Source organism: Enhydra lutris, unplaced genomic scaffold (assembly GCF_002288905.1).
Source record: "Enhydra lutris kenyoni isolate GAN:26980312 unplaced genomic scaffold, ASM228890v2 scaffoldscaffold3, whole genome shotgun sequence".
In the NCBI taxonomy this organism is placed as follows: domain Eukaryota; kingdom Metazoa; phylum Chordata; class Mammalia; order Carnivora; family Mustelidae; genus Enhydra; species Enhydra lutris.
In genome coordinates, this window is record NW_019154087.1 from 87,349,929 (window position 1) to 87,374,656 (window position 24,728).

General features: G+C 40.4%; 1 protein-coding gene across 1 annotated transcript; it reads left to right on the forward strand.

Moving 5' to 3' along the window:
- The first annotated feature begins 528 nt into the window (after positions 1-528).
- LOC111157071 (solute carrier family 18 member A1) lies at positions 529-24,050 on the forward strand. The gene is made up of 15 exons (XM_022518297.1): positions 529-652; positions 1,320-1,683; positions 2,329-2,387; positions 5,155-5,238; positions 6,072-6,164; positions 8,351-8,440; positions 8,686-8,729; positions 10,734-10,794; positions 10,876-10,971; positions 19,173-19,251; positions 20,185-20,236; positions 21,722-21,785; positions 22,051-22,170; positions 22,391-22,524; positions 23,483-24,050. The coding sequence occupies exons 1-15, from the start codon at positions 529-531 to the stop codon at positions 23,594-23,596; spliced, it is 1,578 nt and encodes a 525-aa protein (XP_022374005.1). The 3' UTR covers positions 23,597-24,050.
- The last annotated feature ends 678 nt before the right edge of the window (positions 24,051-24,728 follow it).

A 24,728-nucleotide genomic window follows, 5' to 3' on the forward strand; every position in this document is an offset into this window, starting at 1 on the left:
GGGTGGTACAGACCATAGGCTATAATTTTGGATTAATATACACATATGAACCATAATTTGTTTTGTATGGCACATTTTTTAAAATAATAGTGGTTTAGTTTTTAAAAAGAGTGGATTTAGAGGAAAAGATTGAACAAGTAATAATACAAATGGGCTCCAGATATTGTCATAAACCATTGAAGTGATAGGAATTTGAGACACAGAGCTAAGTGAACAGAGCTAGAATCTGCTTAATGTGCTAGGTAGAATTCCAGATATAAAAAACCAGTAAGCAGTGCTTTCTTAGAAGGCAATCTGAGAATCAGGTGGAATTATTGAGATGTATAGGAAGTAAGCAGAGATACAGGCAAAGAAATGGTTCAAATACATCCTAGTATTTGCAACTACTTGCACTTTTCATTTTATTAGTGAGTTTCACTTGTGTGGGCAGAATTTCTCCCCTCTTCTATAAAGGCTGCAGAAGACCTATAGCTGTAACGGGACCTTTCATAAGAAACTGGAGAAGACGCTCCCAGCCCAGCCATCACCATGCCCAGGGTGTTTTTGGACACTTCTCAGCAGTTGCTAAAGGAGGGGAGAGAGTCACAGAAGCTGGTACTTGTGGTGGTATTTGTTGCTCTGCTTCTGGACAACATGCTGCTTACTGTAGTGGGTATGTTTGGGTCTTTATGCTGGGGGTTAATTTGCTCTGGGCCCCAGCAGGCAGCATACACCCTGATAAAATTCAGCAGTGAGTGGACTTGAGAATTTTTCTTTTTATGCTTAGAAAACACAAAATAGAAAACGAGATTCAGAAGTATCATATGACTTGCCTTAGGTGCCCAGTTGGGGTTCAAGCTATATCCAACTGACTCCAGAGCTGGAGTTTCTTACACTATACTTCCCTGCTCCTACCATTTCCATGCTCTGCCATCTTTATATGAGAGCTGAAATAATAAGACAGAGACTATCTTCTTCCACCTCAGCTGTGAAAGTAACCATTGGTAACTTGAAATTTTCCCCACTCTCTGCCTGCGTGTCCAAGAAAAATTCTGAAAACTCCATGGGTATTGATTTTGTGATTACAACTAAATGTTAGCAAGTAGGTGATTGGGCAATACAGAATTCAGGAGTAATGAGGACCAGTTGTATGTAGGTTGGAATTTAGGTACTTAATCTAATAGGATAATTTGGCATGTACAGTTCTTTAAGTAGGCTTCAAATTATGTCACTTAGACAGCTTCCTTAAACATGAGTATAAAGCTCATAATAATGCCCCTGAACCAGTTAGTGTTAAAAAGTGTCCTTGGCTCTCATCGTTTGTCTTTCTCGATTTTCAGTGCCCATTATACCCAACTTCCTGTATGCCACAGAATTCAAAGAAATCAACGCTCCTCTCTACCTTGGTTCCACCACAATTTCTCAACATGTCCTTACTTCTCCTACCTTCTCCACCATCTTCTCCTTCTTTGATAACAACACCGTGGCTATCGAAGAAAGTGCACCCAATGGCACAGCATGGACAGATGACAATACTGGCACCATCCCTCCTCCAGTCACTGGAGCCATCCTAGCACAACAAAACAACTGCTTGCAAGGCACAGAGTTTCTGGAGGAAGAGAACATACGGGTTGGGGTTCTGTTTGCTTCAAAGGCTCTGATGCAACTTCTGGTCAACCCATTTGTGGGACCTCTCACCAACAGGTATCTCAATGGGTACAGTGCTCTACATGGTACTCACTGGCTCAGGAGTAAGAGGATGATAGGCTAAGGTATCATAAAGGTAGTTAGAATGGAAAAAGAAGGAAACTCACTTGTCCATCTCCAGGGCAAACAACTGTTTGGAAAACTGGTTACCCAAAGGATAACATGATATTGATGAAATGCCATAGGCTTCAAATTTTCTTAGTGATGTAATGATTATTGAGCACAAAAAAAAAAAAAAAAAAAAAAAAGAACCAGTGATCAGAAGTATACTGCTGATGTTATTTCAGTGCCTTGAAACATGGCTCCAAGGCAGGACTACAGCAATCTGGAGCACTGGCTTGTTAGCAATGTTTGGGATTATCCTGATGTTTCAAAGGGATATACACTCTTAACTAGGTCATCTTTTCTGGAAAAAAGGATTTGGTCCCTGTTCTATGGGTAAATTTGCATGTTTGTTCATTTACTTACACAAGTTAATATATCATGTCCCATCTGTACACTTGCATTCAGAGACACGTTTTTCCATGTACTCAAATAACTGCATTTCTCTTCCCAATCACATGAAAAAAAAAAAAAAAAAACAGCCCAAGTATATGGATGTCTATTGGGACTGTATCTTTTTTCTTCATAATTCTCTTTTAGGATTGGATATCACATCCCCATGTTTGCTGGCTTTGTTATCCTGTTTCTCTCCACAGTTAGTAAGTAAATTGCTTCCTCTTCTATTTCTTTCATTGATTACCTTTGATTTTATCACATGCACTACAATGCAGAGAGTAGGGTCAAGTTAGCTAATGAGGCATCTGACTAAATGGTCTATGCAAAATCCTTTGCAATTTTGAATATGGGTATTAGAGCAGTAGTGGCAAATCAGTCTAGTTGAAATTTGTATATTCTACTATAGAAGAACAGATACTTTACTTCCTTCAACTGGGGAAAATTGTAAAGTTTGTTTTAATAGATATGCTGTTTTGTGTGTGTGTCAGTAGTCCCTTGAACGAGGTTAGTCTAAATATCCCAACTTTGGGAAGAGGTTGTATTATTTTGATACACAAAGGTAAAGGACTGCCAGCAAAGAATCTAAATTGGACAATAGCAACTAGATAATACCAAAAAGTCTACTGCCTTGAGGTAAGGACATTAAAGGTCATAGCTTAGAGAAATAAATTAGCTAAAAAAACAAGAAAGAGAAAGACAAATAGTCTATCCAATATCAGATAAATGTTCTAATAAAATAGAGATGGGGTAAGAACAGGAAGTAAACAAATTTTGTCTGGAAATTTACCCTAAGAATTAAAATAAGAAGGAATGATGGGGGGTGGTGTGCGGTGGGAGGTTAACTAAAGGAGAAGGCAGCCTCTGGAGCCTTTGGTGGCTCCCTGATATCTCTGCTGACTCTGCTCCCAATAACATATCTCCTTCTTTCTGTTTTCTTATCAACTTTTAGTTACTTTTCTGCCTTTTTTGTTGTTCCTCCTCAAGTTTTCTTCCCTTTCAGCATATGGCTTAACTCTTCTCAACCAATACTTAACAGGAATTTGTTAGAGTCAATGCTGGAAGGTTGCAAAGAGCAGGAACTTGATGTGTAAAGTTCTGAGAACTGGAGCTTACTTGTGAAAATTCTAGTAAATCAAAGAAAATGAGGGAATTCAAGTTAGAAGTGTTTATTGAACTTCTAGAATCTCAGGCTATGCCAAATAATAAATTAAAAACTAATAGGATTCTTTGTTTCCTCAAATGAGACTCATAATTTTCTCCAAAAAACTTTATGTAGCACACATAAACCTTGATGGTAGAAGTCACTGGGGAAAGATAAAGAATGGAATGACATGGTTCCAGCCTAGGAGTTGGGGAGATACAACAAACACCCTGCAAAATAGGATAATGCTAGACTATTGTGAACTCTTTAGCATAAGGACCTTGCTGGATTCTCTGCAATTAAATAATTATTGTTTCCATGTCATAACCAGTGTTACTATACTAAACTGGCCAAATTCTAGCAAATGTTGGTCTTTAGGGAATCTTATGGGGCATCTCCTTGGGGTTTTTTAAGTTGCTGATGCCCCTTACCATCATTAAGGGCTCCTAACTGAGACCCATGCTTAATCTAATTAGGAGCGAAGTGGTAACCCATGTTGGGGGTAAAGTGAGAAAGAAATTATTTTGGTTTTCTTACATAGGGTGACCAACCTTTCTACTTTGTCTTGGATTCGGGGGCCTCCCAGAATATACAAAGTCCTTGGCAAACTGGGAAAAGCTGGCCATTCTATTCTCAAAGGACATAGGAATAGAAGTACCTGGGTGGCTCAGTCAGTTAAGCATCTGCCTTCAGCTCAAGTCATGATCCCAGGGTCCTGAGATTGAGTCTGTCTTTGGGGTCCCTGCTCCTCCAGAAGCCTGCTTCTCCCTCTGCCCTTCACTCTCCCTACTTGTGCTCTTTTCTCTGTCAAATAAGTAAATAAATAAAATCTTTAAAAAATCTTTCTAAAAATTGAAATAAGGAATAACTAACCTTGAGCAGACTGGAAATCAGAAGGCCTAGGAGAAGATATTGGAAGCCCAGCAAAGAGAGACGAAACATGCACATGTTTGGGAGACAGTGTGATCACATAAAGAAGTAATGGGAGAAGATTACAAGACATCAAACAACCCAATATATCTGTAATGAAAGGGTAAAGGGATTCAGATTCTGATGATTCAGATACTTTGGAGGAATTTTTTCTTTCAAGGGCATTGTCTTGAAATAGAGGTGAGACGTGTCTGGATTTACCAAGCTTACCTCCAACACCATGTAATTTAGTTTTTGATAACATATTCCTGTTTGGTAGTCAGTTTTGTGAATGCTAGTCTCACGTAGATGGAACCTCTTAAAGGACATGAACTGGACGTTCTCTTTATTTCACATGATGTTGTATAGTTGTATATCTAATATTACTTAATACATACTCACTGATTTGATTTGGCTAAAATAGGTTCCACTATAAGATAAAAGGAAATATCTAAGACACTATTTTCTACCCAATTCTTATGGGTCCTTCAATTACACATAGCTTTTATTCCCTCACTGTTGATGACCCACTGGAGCCCAACAATGACAAAGGTAAATCTTTGAATATGAAGGATTGAGAAGTAGGGTCTAAAGGCATTATACTTATTGGACAGCATGATTCCAGTGGACAAGATATTGAGTTTTGGGCCAGAAATGTGAAGATCTAGGCTTCCATCCACTGTGTGGTAAATTGGTTTGTGTTTCTGTGGCTTCTTAGTTTTCACGTCAATTAAAATACAATCCTGATTAAGGTGTGGGAGATTATAAAGACAACTCCAAGAACAGGGGAGCAATGATCATCCTTTATTAAAACATATACATAGTGGTTCATATCTATAATATTATGGGCACATTTTCTGGTGGTTAGGGAACAAAGAGAATTTGCTAACTGGAGCATTCTTGCTATTCTCTATACACAGTGTTTGCTTTTTCTGGTACCTACACCCTACTGTTTGTGGCCCGAACCCTTCAAGGCATTGGATCTTCATTTTCATCTGTTGCAGGTAATGCTGACATCACACACACACACACACACATCTCTTACTACCTTCAGACCCTATAAGATTTATGAGTAGGTAGGAAAGTATCCTAGTGGGCGAAATTATGATTAAAAAACAAGGTAATTGTAGAGTTATTATCAGTGTTATAAATCCCTAAGCCTGACATAACTTTCTCTGATAATATTTAGATACAGACAGCTCAGGGCAAAGCAAGCCCAATGTAAAACCATGAAGTAAACCAGGCTTCTATTTAATGGCCCTCTATGGTCTTTTCTCTGGTCCCCCCTTATCATTTTATAATAAAATAATGCTAATACTACCAGTAACATTATCACTTTGCAAAGTATCATCAAATAAAATATTTAACGTAATTCTATGAAGTAGCTATTTTATGCCATTTTACACATGGGTAAATGATAAGAGAGCCCAGACCATGCTATCTTCCACATGTCTTCTGTACTTCCCTCTTCCTTGGGCACCTCCACTGAACAGAATAGTGTTCTGTGTTTATAGATTTTCCTTTGATTTACTCCATGTCCATTCATTCAGAGAAATGTGCTAGGAAATAATAAAATGCAATAAAATGCTGTATCAATGGACGGTGGTATTCTGTATTACCCTTCCCAGAGACTTTTGTGCTTCTAACGATATTGTGAACAGAAGGAATAAGCAATGTGGGAATTTTGGGGGACCAGTGGAGACAGTATTTGTAAAATAATATGGGCTAATTTTTACAAGACCCCTCAAACTGTAAACTAAGTATAGAACAGGGATTCTGTGAGAGAGGCAGACAGAGAGCTCCTGTATGCCAACTCATTATCTCCCTCTCCTTTCAGGTCTTGGGATGCTGGCAAGTGTCTATACTGATGACTATGAGCGAGGGCGTGCCATGGGAATTGCCTTGGGGGGTCTGGCTTTGGGAGTGCTGGGTAAGTGGCACCTGGTCTCAAATCTAGGTTCAAAGGGTAAGATACTGCATACTCTTCGAAGATGATCCATGAGGCAAGTGTTCCTAAGGGTCATGGAAGATAGGATTTTCTTTCTTTTTCTGTCCAATCATATTTTGAGTCCTGAAGTTTTTCCCAGGAAAGGCAAAATCCCCTTCCTGTTAAGAAGCTTAATAGTCCATGACATCCTGGAAATGGAAGAAACCTAGTCTATTCCAGTGAGCAAATATCCCCCATGTTAGCAGCTGCTGCCTCACCAGTGCTTTCCCAAAATGAGAGGAGATCTTTGTTGGATTTTGTGAAAATACATTGCAGACATAATCTCTTTTAATCCTCACACCATTGTCAAGAGGTAATGATTGTCTCCACTACAGAAATGAGGAATAAAAAAATGTTAAATAGCCATCCAAGTTTACATAGATAGAAAATGCCAGAGCCAGGATATAGACTCAAATTCTGGACTCAAACCCCAAACTCTAAACCATAATGTATTTTCTTTGAGGTTCATTCCTCGTAAAAATTGATTGACTATTCCAAGTCACATATTTTATGGAACACTTACTATATGCCAAGGTCAATGCTAGGACACAGGGAATTTAGGTAAGGAGCCTCAAAAATGGTTCCTTCCCTAGAGGAGATCACAAGCTAGTTGAAGAGAAAACACCAAAAGTCTCTTCCTGGTACATATCCACCCCTCTCCTCCAAAACCATGGGAGAAGAGGGAACAAAAATCCTGCTCTCTGTTAACATCCATTTTCCCAAACATCCAGGCTGAAACTTTGGTACATCCTGGTCTCCTTTAACACTTCTCACTTTCAAATGGATAAGCCCATTAATATTCTCTACAACCACTTCCTCAAGGTCGGTTCCTCATCACATCTCAGTTGGAACCAGCCTACTACCTGATTTCTTGTACCTTCCCTCCTTCCACAAAGGTGCCATCAGAAGAAACTTCCTTTGCCCAGAGATGGTGGTATTTCTCCCCAGCTAAAACACGTTTCTTCACTGTCCACAAGACCAAGTAGATGCTTTATCTGGATATACAGGGCCCTTGATTATTCGGCCTTGACATTCCCCACCTCTACTTTTCCTCTCCCAAATACTCATATTCTAGTGACTGCACACTGAATATTGATATTCTTCTATTTGTTATCCAACCACACTCTTTTAACTTTTTTTTTAATTTAAATTCAATTTAATTAACATATAGTGTATTATTAGTTTTAGAGGTAGAATTCAGTGATTCATCAGTTGCATTGTAGCACCCGGTGCTCATTATGTCAAGTGCCCTCCTTAATACCCTTCACCCACTTACCCCACCTCCCCTCCCACCTCCCCTTTAGCAACCCTCAGTTTGTTCCCTATAGCTAAGAGTCTTTAATGGTTTGCTTCTTTCTATGTTTTCCTCTTAATTTATTTTTCCTTCCCTTCCTCTATGTTTATTTGTTTTGTTTCTTAAATTCCACATATGAGTGAAATCATGTGGTATTTGTTTTTTTTTGGCTGACTTATTTCACTTAGCATAATACCCTCTAGTTCCATCCATGTCATTGCAAATGGTAAGCTTTCATTTTCTAATGCCTAATATTCCATCATATATACTACATTTTCTTTATCCATGCATCTGTTGGACATTTGGGCTCTTTCCATATTTTGGCTTTTGTGGACATTGCTGCTGTAAACATTGAGGTGCATGTGCTCCTTTGAATCACTATGTTTGTATCCTTGGATACATACCTAGTAGTACAATTGCTGGGTTGTAGGGTAGCTGTGTTTTTAGCTTTTTGAGGAACCTCTATACTGCAACCACACTCTCTTTTATGATGCCTCAATGCTCTTCACTTATGCTTCTTCCCCACCTATATTACCCACTTGACAAAGCCCTGTGTTCACCTGAACTCAATGAATCGCGTTTGCACAGCACCTTGTAGATTGAACCTTTACTGTTGAACTCTACCCTTCACCATGTTCTAATTATTTGGGTTCCTCTTCCCCACCCCCACCACATGCATTTTCTCTAGTAGAAGGTGAGCTCCTGAGAGCCAGGTCTTCTTCATTTCTGAGTCCCCAGAACCTTACATGGAGGTTCATTGAGTAAATGTGGACAAGTCACACCAACTAGGAATTTGTCCTTACTTCTAAAATCTGTGCCTGCTTTGCCTTTCCAGTGGGAGCTCCTTTTGGAAGTGTGATGTATTCGTTTGTTGGGCAGTCTTCACCTTTCCTCATATTGGCCTTCCTGGCACTACTGGATGGAGGTAAGTCACCATAAGCAGTCACCAGACAGATGATAGCTTAAGTCAGATTGGGAATGCACTATGCTGTAGTGTCAGTTTTGACGTGCTTTAAAGATCAAGGACTGCCCTATTTTAGGAAACAAGGAAGAAACTCAGGGAGTTAGATCTGTACATGATAGGGTGATATCAACGTGGCTGTTACTAAAGCCTTCAACTAATCAGTGGACAAAATAAACTGTTTCTTTCTCTCCCACTTTCTTTCTTAGCACTCCAGCTGTGTATCCTACAGCCTTCCAAATTCTCTCCTGAGGTAAGTTGACACTAAGCTCCATTGCCAAAGGATATAGAGAATGAATATTTACAAAGACCCCCCCCACTAGATCATCCCTGTCAAAACAAAAGAAGAAAGATGAAGAGGAGTGGAGTCAAAGAAAGTGAGAACTATACTTGGGTAGTGTCATATTTAGGGTAGCATTGGAGATGGTGGCGGGGGCAGTCTGATCTGATATTGGACAAAGATGGAGGAAAGGCCTTATGAGGGATCAAGGAAATATTACAAAATTTATATATATATAAACTCAGAACCAAAAGACAATGACAATGGGACTTGTATGTTCATAGTTACAATACCTCAGAGCTAGAAAAGTTCTTAGAGGCTGTTTAGATAATCTCTCCCAAATAGCATCTTTATAGACTATCATTATATTATGGTTAAATATCAGAGTTGGTATTTGTCTGACTCCAAGCCACAGATGTCTCTGGGAAATCCATAGCAAACCACAAAGAATGAAAGATAAGGAAGTACAGAAAGTATGGGGAAGTCTGAACTAAAAACCTTGATTTTATAGCCAAGACAGACAAAAGTGTGAATAACCTCGGAACCCACTATTTTCAATTGGGATCTGAGAGGGTCAGTCTTGTGGGACTGAGCCCTTTACCTGTGGTGTCTGTGCTAACCCTAAGAAGTCAATGCAGAATCGTTTGGTGGGAAAGCCCTCACATATGGTACCAAAAGTGTTGTAAGAGGAGAAATTATTTTCCTTTAATATCTTTCTGCATGGTTTTGACTTAGATGATAATATTCTACATATTCAAAAATTCAATTATTATTTTTTTGCCTGTAGGAAATACCACTGTATGCATGCCATATTTTATTTAATCCCCTATGTTTGAACATTTAGGTAATTGCCAGTATTTTATAAAGAATGCTACAATTAATAACCTTATGCATATGCATTTTTATAAAATTGGAAGTAATCTATAGAATAAATTCCTATAAGTGGAATTGTTAGGCTAAAGGCCTTATTGGACTTCTTTATGTGTATTTTGTGATTTAGATCTGTCTCTTTATTTTGAATTATATATTTAGTTTTAGTATCTCTGAATATTTTATTGTACCCCTGTTACGTATGCAGTGAGGGTTATTATATCAAAACCATTAAATTATTATCAAATAGAATGTAGTTAGCACCACAGATTAGGGCACAGTGCTCAGGAAGTTTGTTAGAGGGAGAAGTTTCAGCTACTGAGTCAGGAAATACAGTGGAAAAGAAGGAGCCTTTGAGAATGGGTAGGAGCAGGACCTGAAGAGAGAAAGAAGGTAGTTTAGGCAAAAACAAAAACAAAAACAAAACAAAACGAAAAACAAAACAAAACAAAATAATGAACATAGTTTAGGCAAAAATAACCTGCTGGAATGCATGGGAGGAAAGTGGAGTGATTTGAGTTTAATTGCACTAAAGATTTTCTGAGGGAAAGGGGAAATTAGAACTGAGCATTTAGGCTTGCATTTTAAATCTGTATTTTCAAACACCTTCAGCTTGACTTGCCGATGTGGCTCAAAATGGTCAGGATGAAGCCTCCAGAATGCTTGAAGATCTTTCTAAGTTATCACCTCTGGGCTCACCTTTGGGATTCAGTACTCTGCCTGTGGGCAAACATTAACACCAGCAAGATCTCGTGGTGAGGCCCAAGACCAGGAGTCCAGACACCCATTGCCCATTGCTGGCCTTGCTGACAATCCATTTTCATCTAGTTGATGATCATTTGAAAACAAGAATTGTGTCTGGAATATGTTGTCTTACTCTTTGTGACTACCACTGTGTTTGCCTTGCACACAGGAGGTATACTGCCAACTGACTCTGTGACATTGGGGAATTCACTTTATCTCCTTTGATTTGGGTGTTTGGTCTCTTCATTAAAGGAGCTGACATAGATGATTTCTAAGGTCCTGTCTGCATATTCTCAGATTCTATGACAATAGGAGAGAATGTACACTGTAAAAATGGAAGTTTTTTGTTGTCCATGTTCTCAGAGTGCCAGGGGGACTCCTCTCCTTACACTTCTCAAAGACCCTTATATCCTGGTGGCTGCAGGTAAGCTGAAAATGCCTCTCTTTGCAATGGGAGGGTCTGGGCTTCTGGGTAGCCCTGGTGTTCACAGAACTGTCTCTCCAGGCTCCCTCTGCTTTGCTAACATGGGAGTGGCTATGCTGGAGCCCACACTGCCCATCTGGATGATGCAGACCATGTGCTCACCTGAATGGCAGTTAGGTAAGTGACCTTGTTCCTCAACTTGGGCTTAGGCAGAGGTAGGTGTGTGCCATGTGCCTTTTTTCAGGTAATTGAGATGCACTATCAGGCCCAGGTCTTCAGAGTCACAGAGGCACAATGTGCTTCCTTTGTAGAGTTATCTCCTCTGTCCATACCTGTAAATCAAATCTGAGTGGGCAGGCAGCACCTCCAAGAAACAGCCCAAGAAAGGCAAGGTGGGAGGGGTTGAGAGGGGCTATTGAGTGACAACATACCTAGCTATGTGGTAGAATGATCAATGATATTTTTTTAATTTTTAATTTATTTTCAGCGTAACGGTATTCATTGTTTTTGCACCACACCCAGTGCTCCATGCAATCTGTGCCCTCTCCAATACCCACCACCTGGTTCCAACAACCTCCCACCCTCCGCCCCTTCAAAACCCTCAGATTGTTTTTCAGAGTCCATAGTCTCTCATGGTTCACCTCCCCTTCCAATTTCCCTCAACTCCCTTCTCCTAACTCCCCTTGTCCTCCATGATATTTGTTATGTTCCACAAATACGTGAAACCATATGATAATTGACTCTCTCTGCTTGACTTATTTCACTCAGAATAATCTCTTCCAGTCCCGTCCATGTTGCTACAAAAGTTGGGTATTCATCCTTTCTGATGGAGGCATAATACTCCATAGTGTATATGGACCTCATCTTCCTTATCCATTCGCCCGTTGAAGGGCATCTTGGTTCTTTCCACAGTTTGGCTGCCGTGGCCATTGCTGCTATGAACATTGGAGTACAGATGGCCCTTCTTTTCACTACATCTGTATCTTTGGGGTAAATACCTAGTAGTGCAATTTCAGGGTCATAGGGAAGCTCTATTTTTAATTTCTTGAGGAATCTCCACACTGTTTTCCAAAGTGGCTGCACCAACTTGCATTCCCACCAACAGTGTAAGAGGGTTCCCCTTTCTCCACATCCCCTCCAACACATGTTGTTTCCTGTCTGGCTAATTTTGGCCATTCTAAGTGGTGTAAGGTGTTATCTCAATGTGGTTTTAACTTGAATCTCCCTGATGGCTAGTGATGATGAACATTTTTTCATGTGTCTGATAGCCATTTGTATGTCTTCATTGGAGAAGTGTCTGTTCATATCTTCTGCCCATTTTTTATATGATTGGAATGATCAATAATTTTTAGTCAAAAATCCATGTTTTCATTTCAGTTCCATTGATTGGCTATGTAAACTTGTGCAAACCACATCAATTTTCTGGGCACCAACTCTCTCATCTCTGAAATGGGCATTGGAATACTGTCTAGTTCAAAGGGTCATTTGAGAAATAAATGGCATAATATGTGGAAATGCTCTGCACCTGCAGAATATTAATACGTACCATTGCCATCCACACTTTTCTCTCTTCAACTCCCCTTCCCCTATATTAGCTTTTGCTCTCCTTTTACCTCTAACAAGGTGTTTATGGAGGCTTCCAGCTGGAAGATCTTCCTCTTCTTCATGGAGAGATGTCCCTGTGATTCATCTGAGTTTAGAGAGGAGGTTCTGGCCCTTCCCAGGAAGCCGAGGACAGGGAATAAAAAAGGCTATTGTGCCATTCAGTCCCTGTGGGGAAGAGTCTTATGGGGCCAGAGGGGAAGTTGATAAGGACCTTATATAGCTCAGCATGCAACAAAAAGCACTAAATCTAATTTTTGTAGGGGACTATTCTAAGCAGGGCTCCAAGCTGCACTCTTAGCTTCAAATTGGATTTTTCTGGGCTGCTAATGCCTCAGACCATGACAATTAATTGAGTTAGTTGGTGCTCTGGCCCAAGGCTATGACAGCTCAGTCTCTGGGTGCAGGTGGGCAAACACAGCTCAGAGCAGCTTCTCCCCAGCTCTTCTTCACCACATAGGAGAGAATATTAAAAGCAAACCAGCCTTCAGTAACTGGTGAATTGTTGACTTTGAGTTTAATTATAATTATCATGACAATTCCTAGTAGGCAACACTGTTTCCTCTACACACAGAAAGGCATTGAGAGGCTAGTAAAACCCAGTGAAATGCACTAGGCTGATTCTATACAGCCCCTTATGCAGGCGAGGCTGCAGTCGAAAGCTCTCAGGAGAGAAAGTCAGAATAATGAGAGAGCTTTGTCTCCCACACTCCTTTACAACTTTCCTCAATGCTATCTGCATCTCTAAGTCTGGCTTCAAAAGCTCTCACAACACCTGGAGAGCTTGTTAAAATTCGGAGTGTTGGGCCCCACCCAGAAATTCAATAGAATCAAATTTGCATTTTCTTAAGTTTCCTGGTGATGCTGATACAGTATCAGGGATCACACTGAAAAATATTGCACTAAACGCAGACAACCTGTCAAAGTTGTTTGGAGGAGACAGCACTTTTGAGAGTGATTGGTAGTCTGTGACTGAGTACTCCCTAAGTGACCCATTTTGTGCCCAGTACTCTCCCTGTGGGGAGGAAACAGGCTGACCTGGGTGTGACTCCTGACCACTTACTAGTTGTGACCTTGGATGAGTTATTTAACCTCTTAAAACACCACTTTTTTTTCATTTGAGGAAATGGAGACGCTTTCAGAGTTGTTTTCAGGATTAAATACATCTCTGTATTCTAAAGGGATTAACACAGGGGCACCTGGTGGCTCAGTTAGTTGAGCGTCCAACTCTTGATTTCAGCTCAGGCCATGATGTCAGGGTCTTGAAATCAAGCCCTGTGTGGGGCTCTGTGCTCAGCATGGAGTCTCTTTGCCACTCTCCCTCTTCTCCTCCCCCCACCTCTCTCTCCTTCTCTCACAAATAAATAAATAAAATCTTTAAAAATAAATAGGTAAAGGGATTAGCACAATTGGTTGGAATACAGGATAGATATACTATGTAAATAAAAATAACTATTTTCACCATTGTTTTTGTTGAAATTATTTTGACAGTCACAGCTATGTGTAATTCCCTGCTCCTTGGAAGATATGCTGTGAAAAAATATATGTTTGTCTATAAACATATATTTTGGAATATATTTTGCAAAAAATGCTACTGAAAATGCAAGCTATACCCAGTCTTAAAGAGCAAGTCACATTTTTTGAGGAAATTTCATTTAGGAAATTCCACATCATTTAAAACAACAATTAAAAGATATATCTAGGAGGATATTAAGCTTCCTAGAGGTGCCTATCTCCAGATCGCCAGTAAACAGTGGAATAGTTATGGTTCTAAATTTTTAAAAGCAATTAAACATAAACAAATGGGTATGGTTGGAAACATTGCAGCCCTGTGCAAAGAGACAAATACACTAAGATATGCTTCACTTCCGCCGCATGAGAGAGAATATTAAAATCAAACAAGCTATCAACCAGTAATTGGTGAATTGTTGACTTTAGGTTTAATTGTAATCATCATGACAGTTTCTATTAGGCACCGCTGTTTCCTGTAGGTACAGAAAGGCATAGAGAGGCTGGTGAGACCTGAAAAAACTCTCACTGCTCATTTTGTGCAGTACCTTATGCCAGAGACATCTGTGCTGTCATGCTCTGGTGTGGATAGTGGAAACATATGAAGTTGGAAGGTGAAGGCCTGGGTTCAAGTCATGACCCTGTTACTAACCGGTTAGGACAATAACAGTTAAGGCTGATGCGCAGAGGGCACTTATTCTGTGCCAGACACTGTGCAAAATGGTTGGCACACAGTATCTCATTCAAGGCTCACAAGCAGCCTATCTGGTAGGAATTATTATTATCCCCATATTTCATAAATTTCTTAATCTGATCCAATTTCCTATCTCCCCCTCCAAAAATTCCTGGAGCTTGTAGAACCTCCTGTCATTGACAAGTGTCCCGTGTCTTCAAACTCTTCTCTAAACATTTCCATCATCTTCTTGCCCTGAGAGCTGAATGTTTCCTGAGAGCACTGTTTCCCAGCTGTCTTGATGGAAATGCATGTTCCTCTAGACTTCACTCACCTTTGTTACTTCTGAATCATTTCTTCTTCTTCTTCCTTTTTAAGATTTTATTTGTTTATTTGAGAGAGAGAGAGAGAGAGAGAGCACAAACAGGAGGAGGGGCAGAGGGAGAGGGAGAAGCAGACTCCCCTCTGAGCAAGGGACCCTGACTAGGGGCTCCATCCAAGGATGCTGGGATCATGACTTAAGCCAAAGACAGACACTTAACTGACAGCCACTCAGGCACCCCAGAATTATTCCTTCTTTATTCTCCTTCAAAGACCCCAACTCCCTTGAAGGTCATGTCATTATATTATACCCCCCTCCACCTCTCTTCACTGCAATCACCTATTGACCCCTTAGGTATCCCTTTTCACTCGTTAAAATTGTCAACACCTGGCTCATATTCTTTTCTCCTTTATTCCTTCCATCATTCTTTTTTTTTTTTTTTAAAGATTTCATTTGTTTATTTGACAGAAAGAAACACAGTGAGAGAGGGAAAATAAGTAGGGGTGTGGGAGAGGGAGAAGCAGGCTTCCCACTGAGCAAGGACCCCCGATTAGGGGCTTGATCTCAGGAACCTAAGGGAGATGCTTAACGACTGAGCCACCCAGGCTCCCACCTTTCACAATTCTTTTTTTTTTTTAAAAGATTTTATTTATTTATTTGACAGACAGAGATCACAAGTAGGCAGAGAGGCAGGCAGAGAGAGAGGGAGGAAGCAGGCTCCCTGCTGAGCAGAGAGCCCAATGTGGGGCTCGATCCCAGGACCCTGGGATCATGACCCGAGCTGAAGGCAGAGGCTTAACCCACTGAGCCACCCAGGCGCCCCACCTTTCACAATTCTTGATGGCTTCAATATCCAGGTGGATAATTCTACCAACATCTTGGCCTATTCTTTAATCTACTTTCTTGCAATAATCTTTTGCAATGATCTTTTTCTCCTTTCCACCTTAACCAATCAAACCTTTTTGACCTTGACATTAATTTTATCATCTCTGAAATTTAATTTCAGATAATTCAGTCCAATTATCAATTCACATATTCCCTATTCACATATTACCTACTCAGGTATTCTAATATCCCATATCAACAAATTTTGGCCACATGGAGTTCACCAATCCATTGGCCTCAAGTCATTTTCTACTTTCTATCACTTCTCATGTCCTCACTTTTTTATTTATTCAGCTTGAATTCCATCATGATGTCACTCCTTTGAAAGTATTAATTCCTTTGCCCTGCTTTCTCTCTGGGGTTGTCAGCTGACACAGCATTGATTCTGGTTAAGCCAATCTGTTTGCCTACTCCTTGTCTATGCATGAGTGGCACATTGGGGCTGTGGGAAAACACACAGCAAGGCTGTTGGTCTCACCTTACATTTATGGCTAAAGAAATAAAGTAGGTTTTCACATTGCCCAACAATCTTTCTCTAGGTCCCCAGTTATGTCCTCCTTCCCACTTTCTGAAATGACTGTTTTATACTTATCCATTCAAACCTCTTCCACACCCTCATCCTTTCATCATTCTTAGCTCCTAGTCATTGAGAAATCAGAAGCAATGAGATGGGAACTCACATGTTCCCATCACTAAGTATACTAATTTTCCTGCATTTGTATGCATATTCACTGCCTTCTTTTTGTGGTCAAAGCATCCTAACTCCTTCAGAGGCCAAACTACTACTACTACCACCATCACCATTACTTCTCCTCCTTTTCTTCTCCCTCCTCCTTTTCCCCCTCCTCCTCCACCACTTATTCCTCTTGTTGTTGTTGTTGTTGCCTTCCTCCTCCCCCTCCCTCTCCCTCTTCTTCTCTGACTTCTTCTTCTTCATCTTCATCTTCTTCTTCTCCTCCTCCTTCTCTTCTTCTTCCTCCTCCTTCTTCATTCCATCCCCTCTAAACTATTTCATTGGCTTCTTCTTATCACTCTTGTTATCTCCTCTTCCCTGCTAACATTTTTTTTTATTTTATTTCTTTTCAGTGTAACAGAATTCATTGTTTATGCACCACACCCAGGGCTCCATGCAATACGTGCCCTCCATATACCCACCACCAGGCTCCCCCACCCTCCCATCCCCTGCCCCTTCAAAACCCTCAGGTTGTTTTTCAGAGTCCATAGTCTCTCATGGTTCATCTCCACCTCCAATTTCCCCCAACTCCTTTCTCCTCTCCATCTCCCCATGTCCTCCGTGTTATTTTTTATGCTCCACAAATAAGTGAAACTATATGATAATTGACTCTCTCTGCTTGACTTATTCCATAAGTCATAATAATAATAATAATCTCTTCCAGTCCCGTCCATGTTGCTACAAAAGTTGGGTATTCATCCTTTCTGATGGAGGCATAATACTCCATAGTGTATATGGACCACATCTTCCTTATCCATTCGTCCATTGAAGGGTATCTTGGTTCTTCCCACAGTTTGGTGACTGTGGCTTTTGCTGCTATGAACATTGGGGTACAGATGGCCCTTCTTTTCACTACATCTGTATCTTTGGGGTAAATACCCAGTAGTGCAATTCCCTACTAACTTTTAAATGTAGGAGTCCCTGAAAGCTCAGACCTTGGATCTCTATTCTTCTCTGTTTCAGAGGTTATCCCAGTCTTTCCTATGGTCTTAAGAACCATGTGTAAATGATCATTTTGAACTTGAATAAGTGAATAAATGAATATTTATATCTATGCTTAGGCTCTGTCCTTGGAAATCTAATCTTGTACACCAATGCCTTGCATCTCCAGCTGTATATCTAATATGCATTCAAACCTTGTTTCCCCAGGCTCTTCCTCCCTCTCCAGTTACCCAACTAAGTAAGACAAAATGAATGATTTTTGATTTCTCTCTTTCTCTCACTCCAACTCTGGCCACACCCAACTCAACAGAAAGTTCCACTGACTACCACCATAATAATATTTTGGTCACTTCTTTCCATCATGACATCCAAGCTGAAACATTGTCACTTTCTTCCTGGGTTCTGCAAATAGTTTTCTGGCTTTTACTCTTGTCCTATGAACCCATTCTTCTAACCACAACCAAAAGACTTGAAAAAATGTAAATTAAAATATGTCATTCCCCTCCAAAGTTTCCCATTGCGCTTGGAATAAATTCCAAATTCTAGGCCTACATTTTCTATTACTCTTCCCTTTGCTCATTGTGCTTCAGCCACATAGGCCTCCTTTCTATTCCTAAAAGAGACAAAAAGTTTCTTTAACATCTTTGTATTTGCATGAGATGTTTTTATTTGCTTACTTGTTTGTTCTGCTTGAAATACTCTGTTTAGGTCATTCCGATCTCAGTTTAAATATCATCTCCTCAAAAAGGTCTTACCAGCCCCCAAACTGAAGTTAGCTCTATTCCTGGTCACACTTCCATGCCATATTAAATGTTTTTCGTACAACTTATTATTTTTCAAAATTATCTTTTCTTTCATTTGTTTACTTGTTTATTGTCTGGATCCCTCCCTTGAAATGTAAATGCCCTAAAAGCTAAGATTTTTTTCTAGCTTATTTACACCATCTTATTTATCCCATCATGTTCTAATCTTAGAACACCAGACACATAGTAAAAGCTCATTAAAAGTACTGAATGAATGAACAAATGGATGAATGAATAAGATTCAGGGAGGGTAAAGTGCTCAAAGTCACAGAGATAAAACGTAGCCAAGCCACAGTTTCAACTCAGAACTGTATGACTTCAAAGACCATGCTCTAGAGCACATGACTCTACCATCGGAGAAAGAAATGTGACCAGTGCTTCAGTTTACAAAATACTTTTAAATATGCTATCCAATTTGCTCCTCAGTATAAATTGGTATGATAGAATCATAGCTTTGTTTTTGCCAGATGTGGATGGTAAAGCTCTGAAATCCTTAGTAACTTTTCTGAGATCACCACTAGAGCAATGGAAAGAAAGGTGAATAGCAAGGCAGGAATTTCACTTCCCAGGTAATATGTATTTCTTTTTCTAAGACTGATGATATTCTTATGTTGATAATCAGAAGGATTTTTACATATGAATTTCTCATTAGGGCTATTCTTTAGGAAATCTATGTGGGGGAGCTGAAAGGACATTGTATTAAAGCTAAACAAAGCCTGGCTCCTGAGGAAAGTGGAAGTGTAGAGCCTCATGTCAACTGTTCTGGGTTGGCACAGGGATCTCCAACACACAAAACAAAGTGGTTTGGAATCCTTGAAGGTAACAGAGAAACTTCACTATCTTGTCGTAAATATAGTATTTTGTAGTAAATTGGGCATATCCTCATCTTAGAATTGTGTCTTTCTACAGGTCTTGCTTTCTTGCCTGCCAGTGTGTCCTACCTCATTGGCACCAACCTCTTTGGTGTGTTGGCCAACAAGATGGGTCGGTATGTAGCCTGGAAATATGTGGAGAGTATAATAGGAATGTAAGATGGGAGAGATTATTGACGTTGTCCCTGCACCTAGGATAATGAACAGCTTCTCTAAGGTTGGAAGTTTAGGACAAGCATGCATGGATAAAAGCTGCCTACAGAGAGGATAGGAGTAGATAGGTGGCGAAGGGGATATGGATAAAGGATGGCCCTGAGTTGGTTGTGAATATATGATGGATAACCTTTACTTACCAGATGTTTGTTGTCTAGTTGAATAGCTAAAATAACCCCACAGAGAACAGCTATGAAAAAGCTCATTACTTTGGGGGCAGTGTTGTGAAACTGTGTTCCCTGGAGCCCTAGAGAGTTCTAAAGAGGTAACTCAGAGACCACCAAATGGAAAGGGTTTGAGGCTAAAAAGTAAGTCTGGATTTTGTTCTACCATAGTGAGAACAGCTTCAATTTTATCTTTGAAGCTCAGCATACAGATTTTAAGACAAGCTTAAAAACCCCTGCTATAGGAAATCAGAAAAGGAAAGAAGTTTGGTATTTTTTGTGCATTTTGTGATTGGCTTTGAAGACCAGATAAAATACGAGTAAGTGAGAGGTAGTCTGAATTGGGAAAGAGCATGAATTAAGTTTGAGGGTTACTTTCAAGGGGCAAGTATCTTCTGAGTAAACTGATTCCTCTGCTAGTGGAAGAAAGAATATGTCCCATTGAACCTCCTCTGCTTCTACTATGGAAAAAGATATGGAACCAGGCAAGGGGGAGGTCAGGGAAAGGGTTCACCTGGTTACAAATGGATCATGTAGAGATGTCTTCATTTTATCACATCCTAAGGGGTTCATGGAATTAGGAGTGTAGGACTGGCTGGTGTAGTGGAGATAAGATGATAGGTGAAGGGATTTCTCCCTTTAGCATAGTTTGTGATGGCTCTTTTCTTCCAGGTGGCTGTGCTCCCTGATTGGGATGATTGTAGTAGGCACCAGCTTGCTTTGTGTAAGTATGATGAAGTCTAGGAGAGAGAGAATGAGAGAGGGAGAGAGAGAGACCCCCAGACATTTAAAGACAATTTTCCTTTGAAATGAACAGAGGGTTAACTTGTCAATGACTGTTGGAAAGACTGTTTCTACATGGGTAAGAATTTAGCTCTGGGAGAAATGCCACCAGGCATCCCATTAAAGGAGGTGGAGAAGGAGGGGAAAAGGGCAGTGGAGCAGCTGTAGCCGGAGGTCTGAGTCCCTATGTATGGACACATGAAACAATTCATGTTGATACCTATTTCTGGAGCCATTAAAGTGGTTCATTTTATGATTTAATTTACTTATCTCAACCTAACAAGACCTCATAAGCCACCAGGGGAACCATCACATGAGTTGCAGTCTCTAGTGCCAGAATGTTTCGTAGAAAAAGAAAAAAAAAAAGAAGAGCTTTCCTATTTTAAAGAGCCCCTTCAAGCTCTCTAAGCCTTCATTTTCTCCTCCTCATAATGGGGATCATATATACACTTGCCTCCTAGAGCTGTAAAGCACTGAGTACAGTGTTCAAGAAAGCCTGGAGGTCTTGATCAGGAGCATGTGTTCCACATCATTCCCAGCTTTGCTACTTCCTGCTTGTGTGATTTTGAGCTAGATATGTCACCTCTTTTTGTTTAGTATCCTCATCAGTGTAGAAAGGGATCTGTTAGCCTCTCTTAGGACTGTCCATATAAACTACACCACAGTGGGTCCACAGTAAATCTTAAGGCAAGCTATTGATAAACTATAATTACCTTGTGAGGAATAACCCCTAAAGTTGTTATTAGCCACTAACATCTAGATGGTATGTTAAACCTCTGAGAGGTAAATATGTTGGGGTAGCAGGTTCAGGTGACAAGTGTTCAGTGAGGGACCTAAGGAAACAGTGAAAGAGGAAAGGAAGTCTTTCAGTGGAGGATTGGGAAGGCAAAAGAATGAGTTTCATAAGCTTACTGATGCAACACCCCAAAACATGCCACCCGCCCCTCTAGACTATGGGTAACTAGTTGCTGGTATGTTTCCTTTCTCTTCTTGCCCCAGTAGCTACCAAATTAGGATTTAATTAATGCCTTTGAATGTTGCTAATAGAAAAGAGAGGAAACTCCATTCAGTGAAGAGTGAGGACAGAAGTGTATGTCTGGGAGGGTGGTGAAAGCAAGCTGAGGAAGAATTCTTGCAATAGAAGAGGTCCATTATTATGTAAAATGGAGTCAAATCTGAGATTTAGACTTAATCTTGCCACTTGTTAGCTTTTTACCTTTGGATAGGGCATTTAACCCAAATGATACCAATCTAGCTTTCATATCTTTAAAATAAAGATTCTTCTTCATAAAGAGAAGTGATAATCCAAATAACTAACATTTGTGGTACATAGCATATGGCTAATAAATGCATATCATGTGAAAACCCTTTGTTTTGTGGTGACTGATTGGACTCCTGATAAATCCTTCCTCCTTCCCTGCTGCAGGTTCCTCTGGCTCACAATATTTTTGGTCTCATTGGTCCCAATGCAGGGCTTGGCTTTTCCATAGGTAAGAGTACTTTCAAAGGAGCCAAAGGCCCCTGAATTTTGGCTTTGGACCAGATCAGAGGAGGTATATGGAAAGGGAGAAGGAGCAGGAGGGTGGCTAGCAAAGCTGTGGGCTCCTAACTCCTACCAGGGATAGGTGTTAGTGCTGAGAGGGAGGATAGCAGGCAAATGGAATAGACTAAAGGGAGGAGAAGAAAGAATGGTGCCACAAAAAAGGGAGGGGACTGTGGGTAGAGCTGACAGTGTCCTGTTTCCTTTGGCCACAGGCATGGTTGATTCCTCTATGATGCCCATCATGGGACACTTGGTGGACCTGCGTCACACCTCGGTATATGGGAGTGTCTATGCCATAGCTGATGTGGCTTTCTGTATGGGCTTTGCCATAGGTATGTTGGCAGGGGAGAGGGGAGCACACAGGACTTGGTGTCCCATTTTCTCTTATCTACTGTTTACCAGCTGAGAGTAAAGCCAGAGGGCTGATTCTCCTAGGGTTCTGGAGATATTTGACTTTGGGACATCCTCTGGGTCACCCATTGCTCCTTGCATAGTGTTTTCTGTGTGATCAAGTGCCAATAAACACTTGCGAATTTGGTTTATTCCTCACAGGCCCATCCACTGGGGGTGCCATTGTGCATGCCATTGGCTTCCCCTGGCTTATGGTCATTATTGGGGTCATCAACATCATCTATGCTCCTCTCTGCTACTACCTGAGAAGCCCCCCAGCCAAGGAGGAAAATCTTGTAAGAGACTCTGACTGTTGCTAAAAGAATAATAATTTTAAAAAAAATTTTTATCGTGTTATATTAGTCACCATAAAATACATCATTAGCTTTTGATGCAGTGTTCCAAGATTCATTGTTTATATAGTCTGTGGACTCTGAGAAACGAATAATAATCTTCTGTTTGTTTTTGATCTCCCTTTCTCTCATTGTTTTTCATCGTATGCTGTTTCCTCCATCTTTGGAAGTCTTTTTTGCTTTGTTATATTTTATGATCCCATTTTCACCTTTATTTTTCCTTTGTGCTCTTTCTTATTTTCCCTTCTTTACTAACCACTTCCCCTCTTATACTGGGTGGTTAAGAAGGGCCCTAAGTAAAGAACAAAACTGAGAAGGTTATAAAGAGTTGGGGCCAGAGTCCATCAAAGGCATCCCATACTTCAGTTACCAGCAAAATGTGAGTTAACATATTATCTCCTCAAGGTGGTCAAAATTCCAATGGGATCATTCATTCATGTCTGCCATTGTTCTTACCAGGTCATGATTTAAAGTACAAAACCACAGGGAAGAGAGCTATAACTTTTGATTTTAATTAATAAGGTACTTTATTTTATTGCAGCATGAGGACCCTAAAGGTTTAGGTGGCTCAATGATGGATGTAGGGGCTGGTCACAGGGATGAAAGAAGACAGGGAGGCCAGATAGGGGATAGTACTGGTTTCAGCTGGCTCCCTACTATAGCTTGTACTACCACTATTAGGATTCAATCAAAAACATGACAGACATTTGTTTTGACCAGGGTGGCTACACTGAGGTGCCTTGGGTGGTCTTGTGCTTGTAAATGAAGCAGAAGAAGAGTACTATGCTTGTTTCTTGAATATTTCCTGAGCAACACTAGACTTGGATGAGCTAGTGAGGGAAGGGAACAGGGAGACTGATAAAAGATGTGCAGTAATTTCTTCTCCTGTGTCTTGCTTCAGGTAATTCTGAGTCAGGACTGTGCCATGGAGACTTGGATATGTGCAACTCAGAAGCCCACAAGGGAATTTCCTCTGGGGGAGGACAGCGATGAGGAGGCTGGCAGTGAAGAGTAGTAGGAGAAGGTGGTCTCTGAACCTTGTCACATGCGGATACATCAGCCTTGGACTTCAGTGACCAAAGTGACCACCTCTTTTCTGATCACCAGATCACCATGGGCTGCTCAATAGACTTCATTTCTCTTTCCCCTTGGTATCTCTTTTCCTCCCCTCCCATGGGTGCAATTTCTTGATTCTCTCCTTATCTGTGTAACCCACAGTTCTTCCTCTGAGCTTTGTGGCTTCAGGTGCCCAATTTTTCTGGGAGAACATAGTGATGCTTTTTCCTAGGCTGTTGTGAGGCTGATTAAACTTGAGCTGGTGCATTCTGCAAGGAGTGACTTATTCCATGGGAACAGCAATGACCACAGCATGCCCTTGAAACCAGTAGGGTGACTGACAAACCTCATTTCATCTGTTATCTGATTTTCTTTGACATTCCCAGCAAACCATAAAACTTTTGTCCTCTGTTCCTCCATGTGGTCCTTCCTGAGTTTTCTCCGTTAAGTTGGGAATGTGTCCTCAATGTTATACTGCTGCCAGATTGCCAATTTAAATTGTTTGCCTGCTTTTTAGAAGCTGAGTGGTTCTTCTGTGGCTAAACCTATAGCTGTTAAAGTATTTTGTCCTCAGCGAATGGAAAGCTGGGTTTACACCTTTCCTAAATCTCTTTGACTGTTAGAAATAACAACAGGAGGACAGAAAAAAAATATCTCCAAGGTTTTATTGGAGGAAGTAAAAAGAAACTGCCCTGAAATTTCTTCCCACAGTGGATTTCCTAATACAAGGATTATAATGAGGAATTATTATCACTTCTTTTTTTTTCTTAACATCTTAATTTAATTTTATTTTTTTCAATGTTCCAAGATCCATTGTTTATGCACTACACCCAGTGCTCCATGCAATATGTGCCTCTTTAATACCCGTCACAAGGTTCACCCATCCTCCCACCCCCTCCCTTCCAAAACCCTCAGTTTCTTTTTCAGAGTCTACAGTCTCTCATGGTTCATCTCCCTCTCCAATTTATCCCAATTCATTTTTTCTTTCTGTCTCCTAATATCCTCCAAGTTATTCTTTATTCACAAGTAAGTGAAACCATATAATAATTGACTCTCTCTGCTTGATTTATTTCACTTAGCATAATCTCCTC

Excerpts from the sequence above, each read along its gene's own strand:
- LOC111157071 (XM_022518297.1), top strand. The coding sequence starts at position 529 with ATGCCCAGGGTGTTTTTGGACACTTCTCAGCAGTTGCTAAAGGAGGGG. Across the intron at positions 1,684-2,328 it reads GTGGGACCTCTCACCAACAG|GATTGGATATCACATCCCCA; the intron begins GTATCTCAATGG and ends ATTCTCTTTTAG. Across the intron at positions 5,239-6,071 it reads TTCATTTTCATCTGTTGCAG|GTCTTGGGATGCTGGCAAGT; the intron begins GTAATGCTGACA and ends CTCTCCTTTCAG.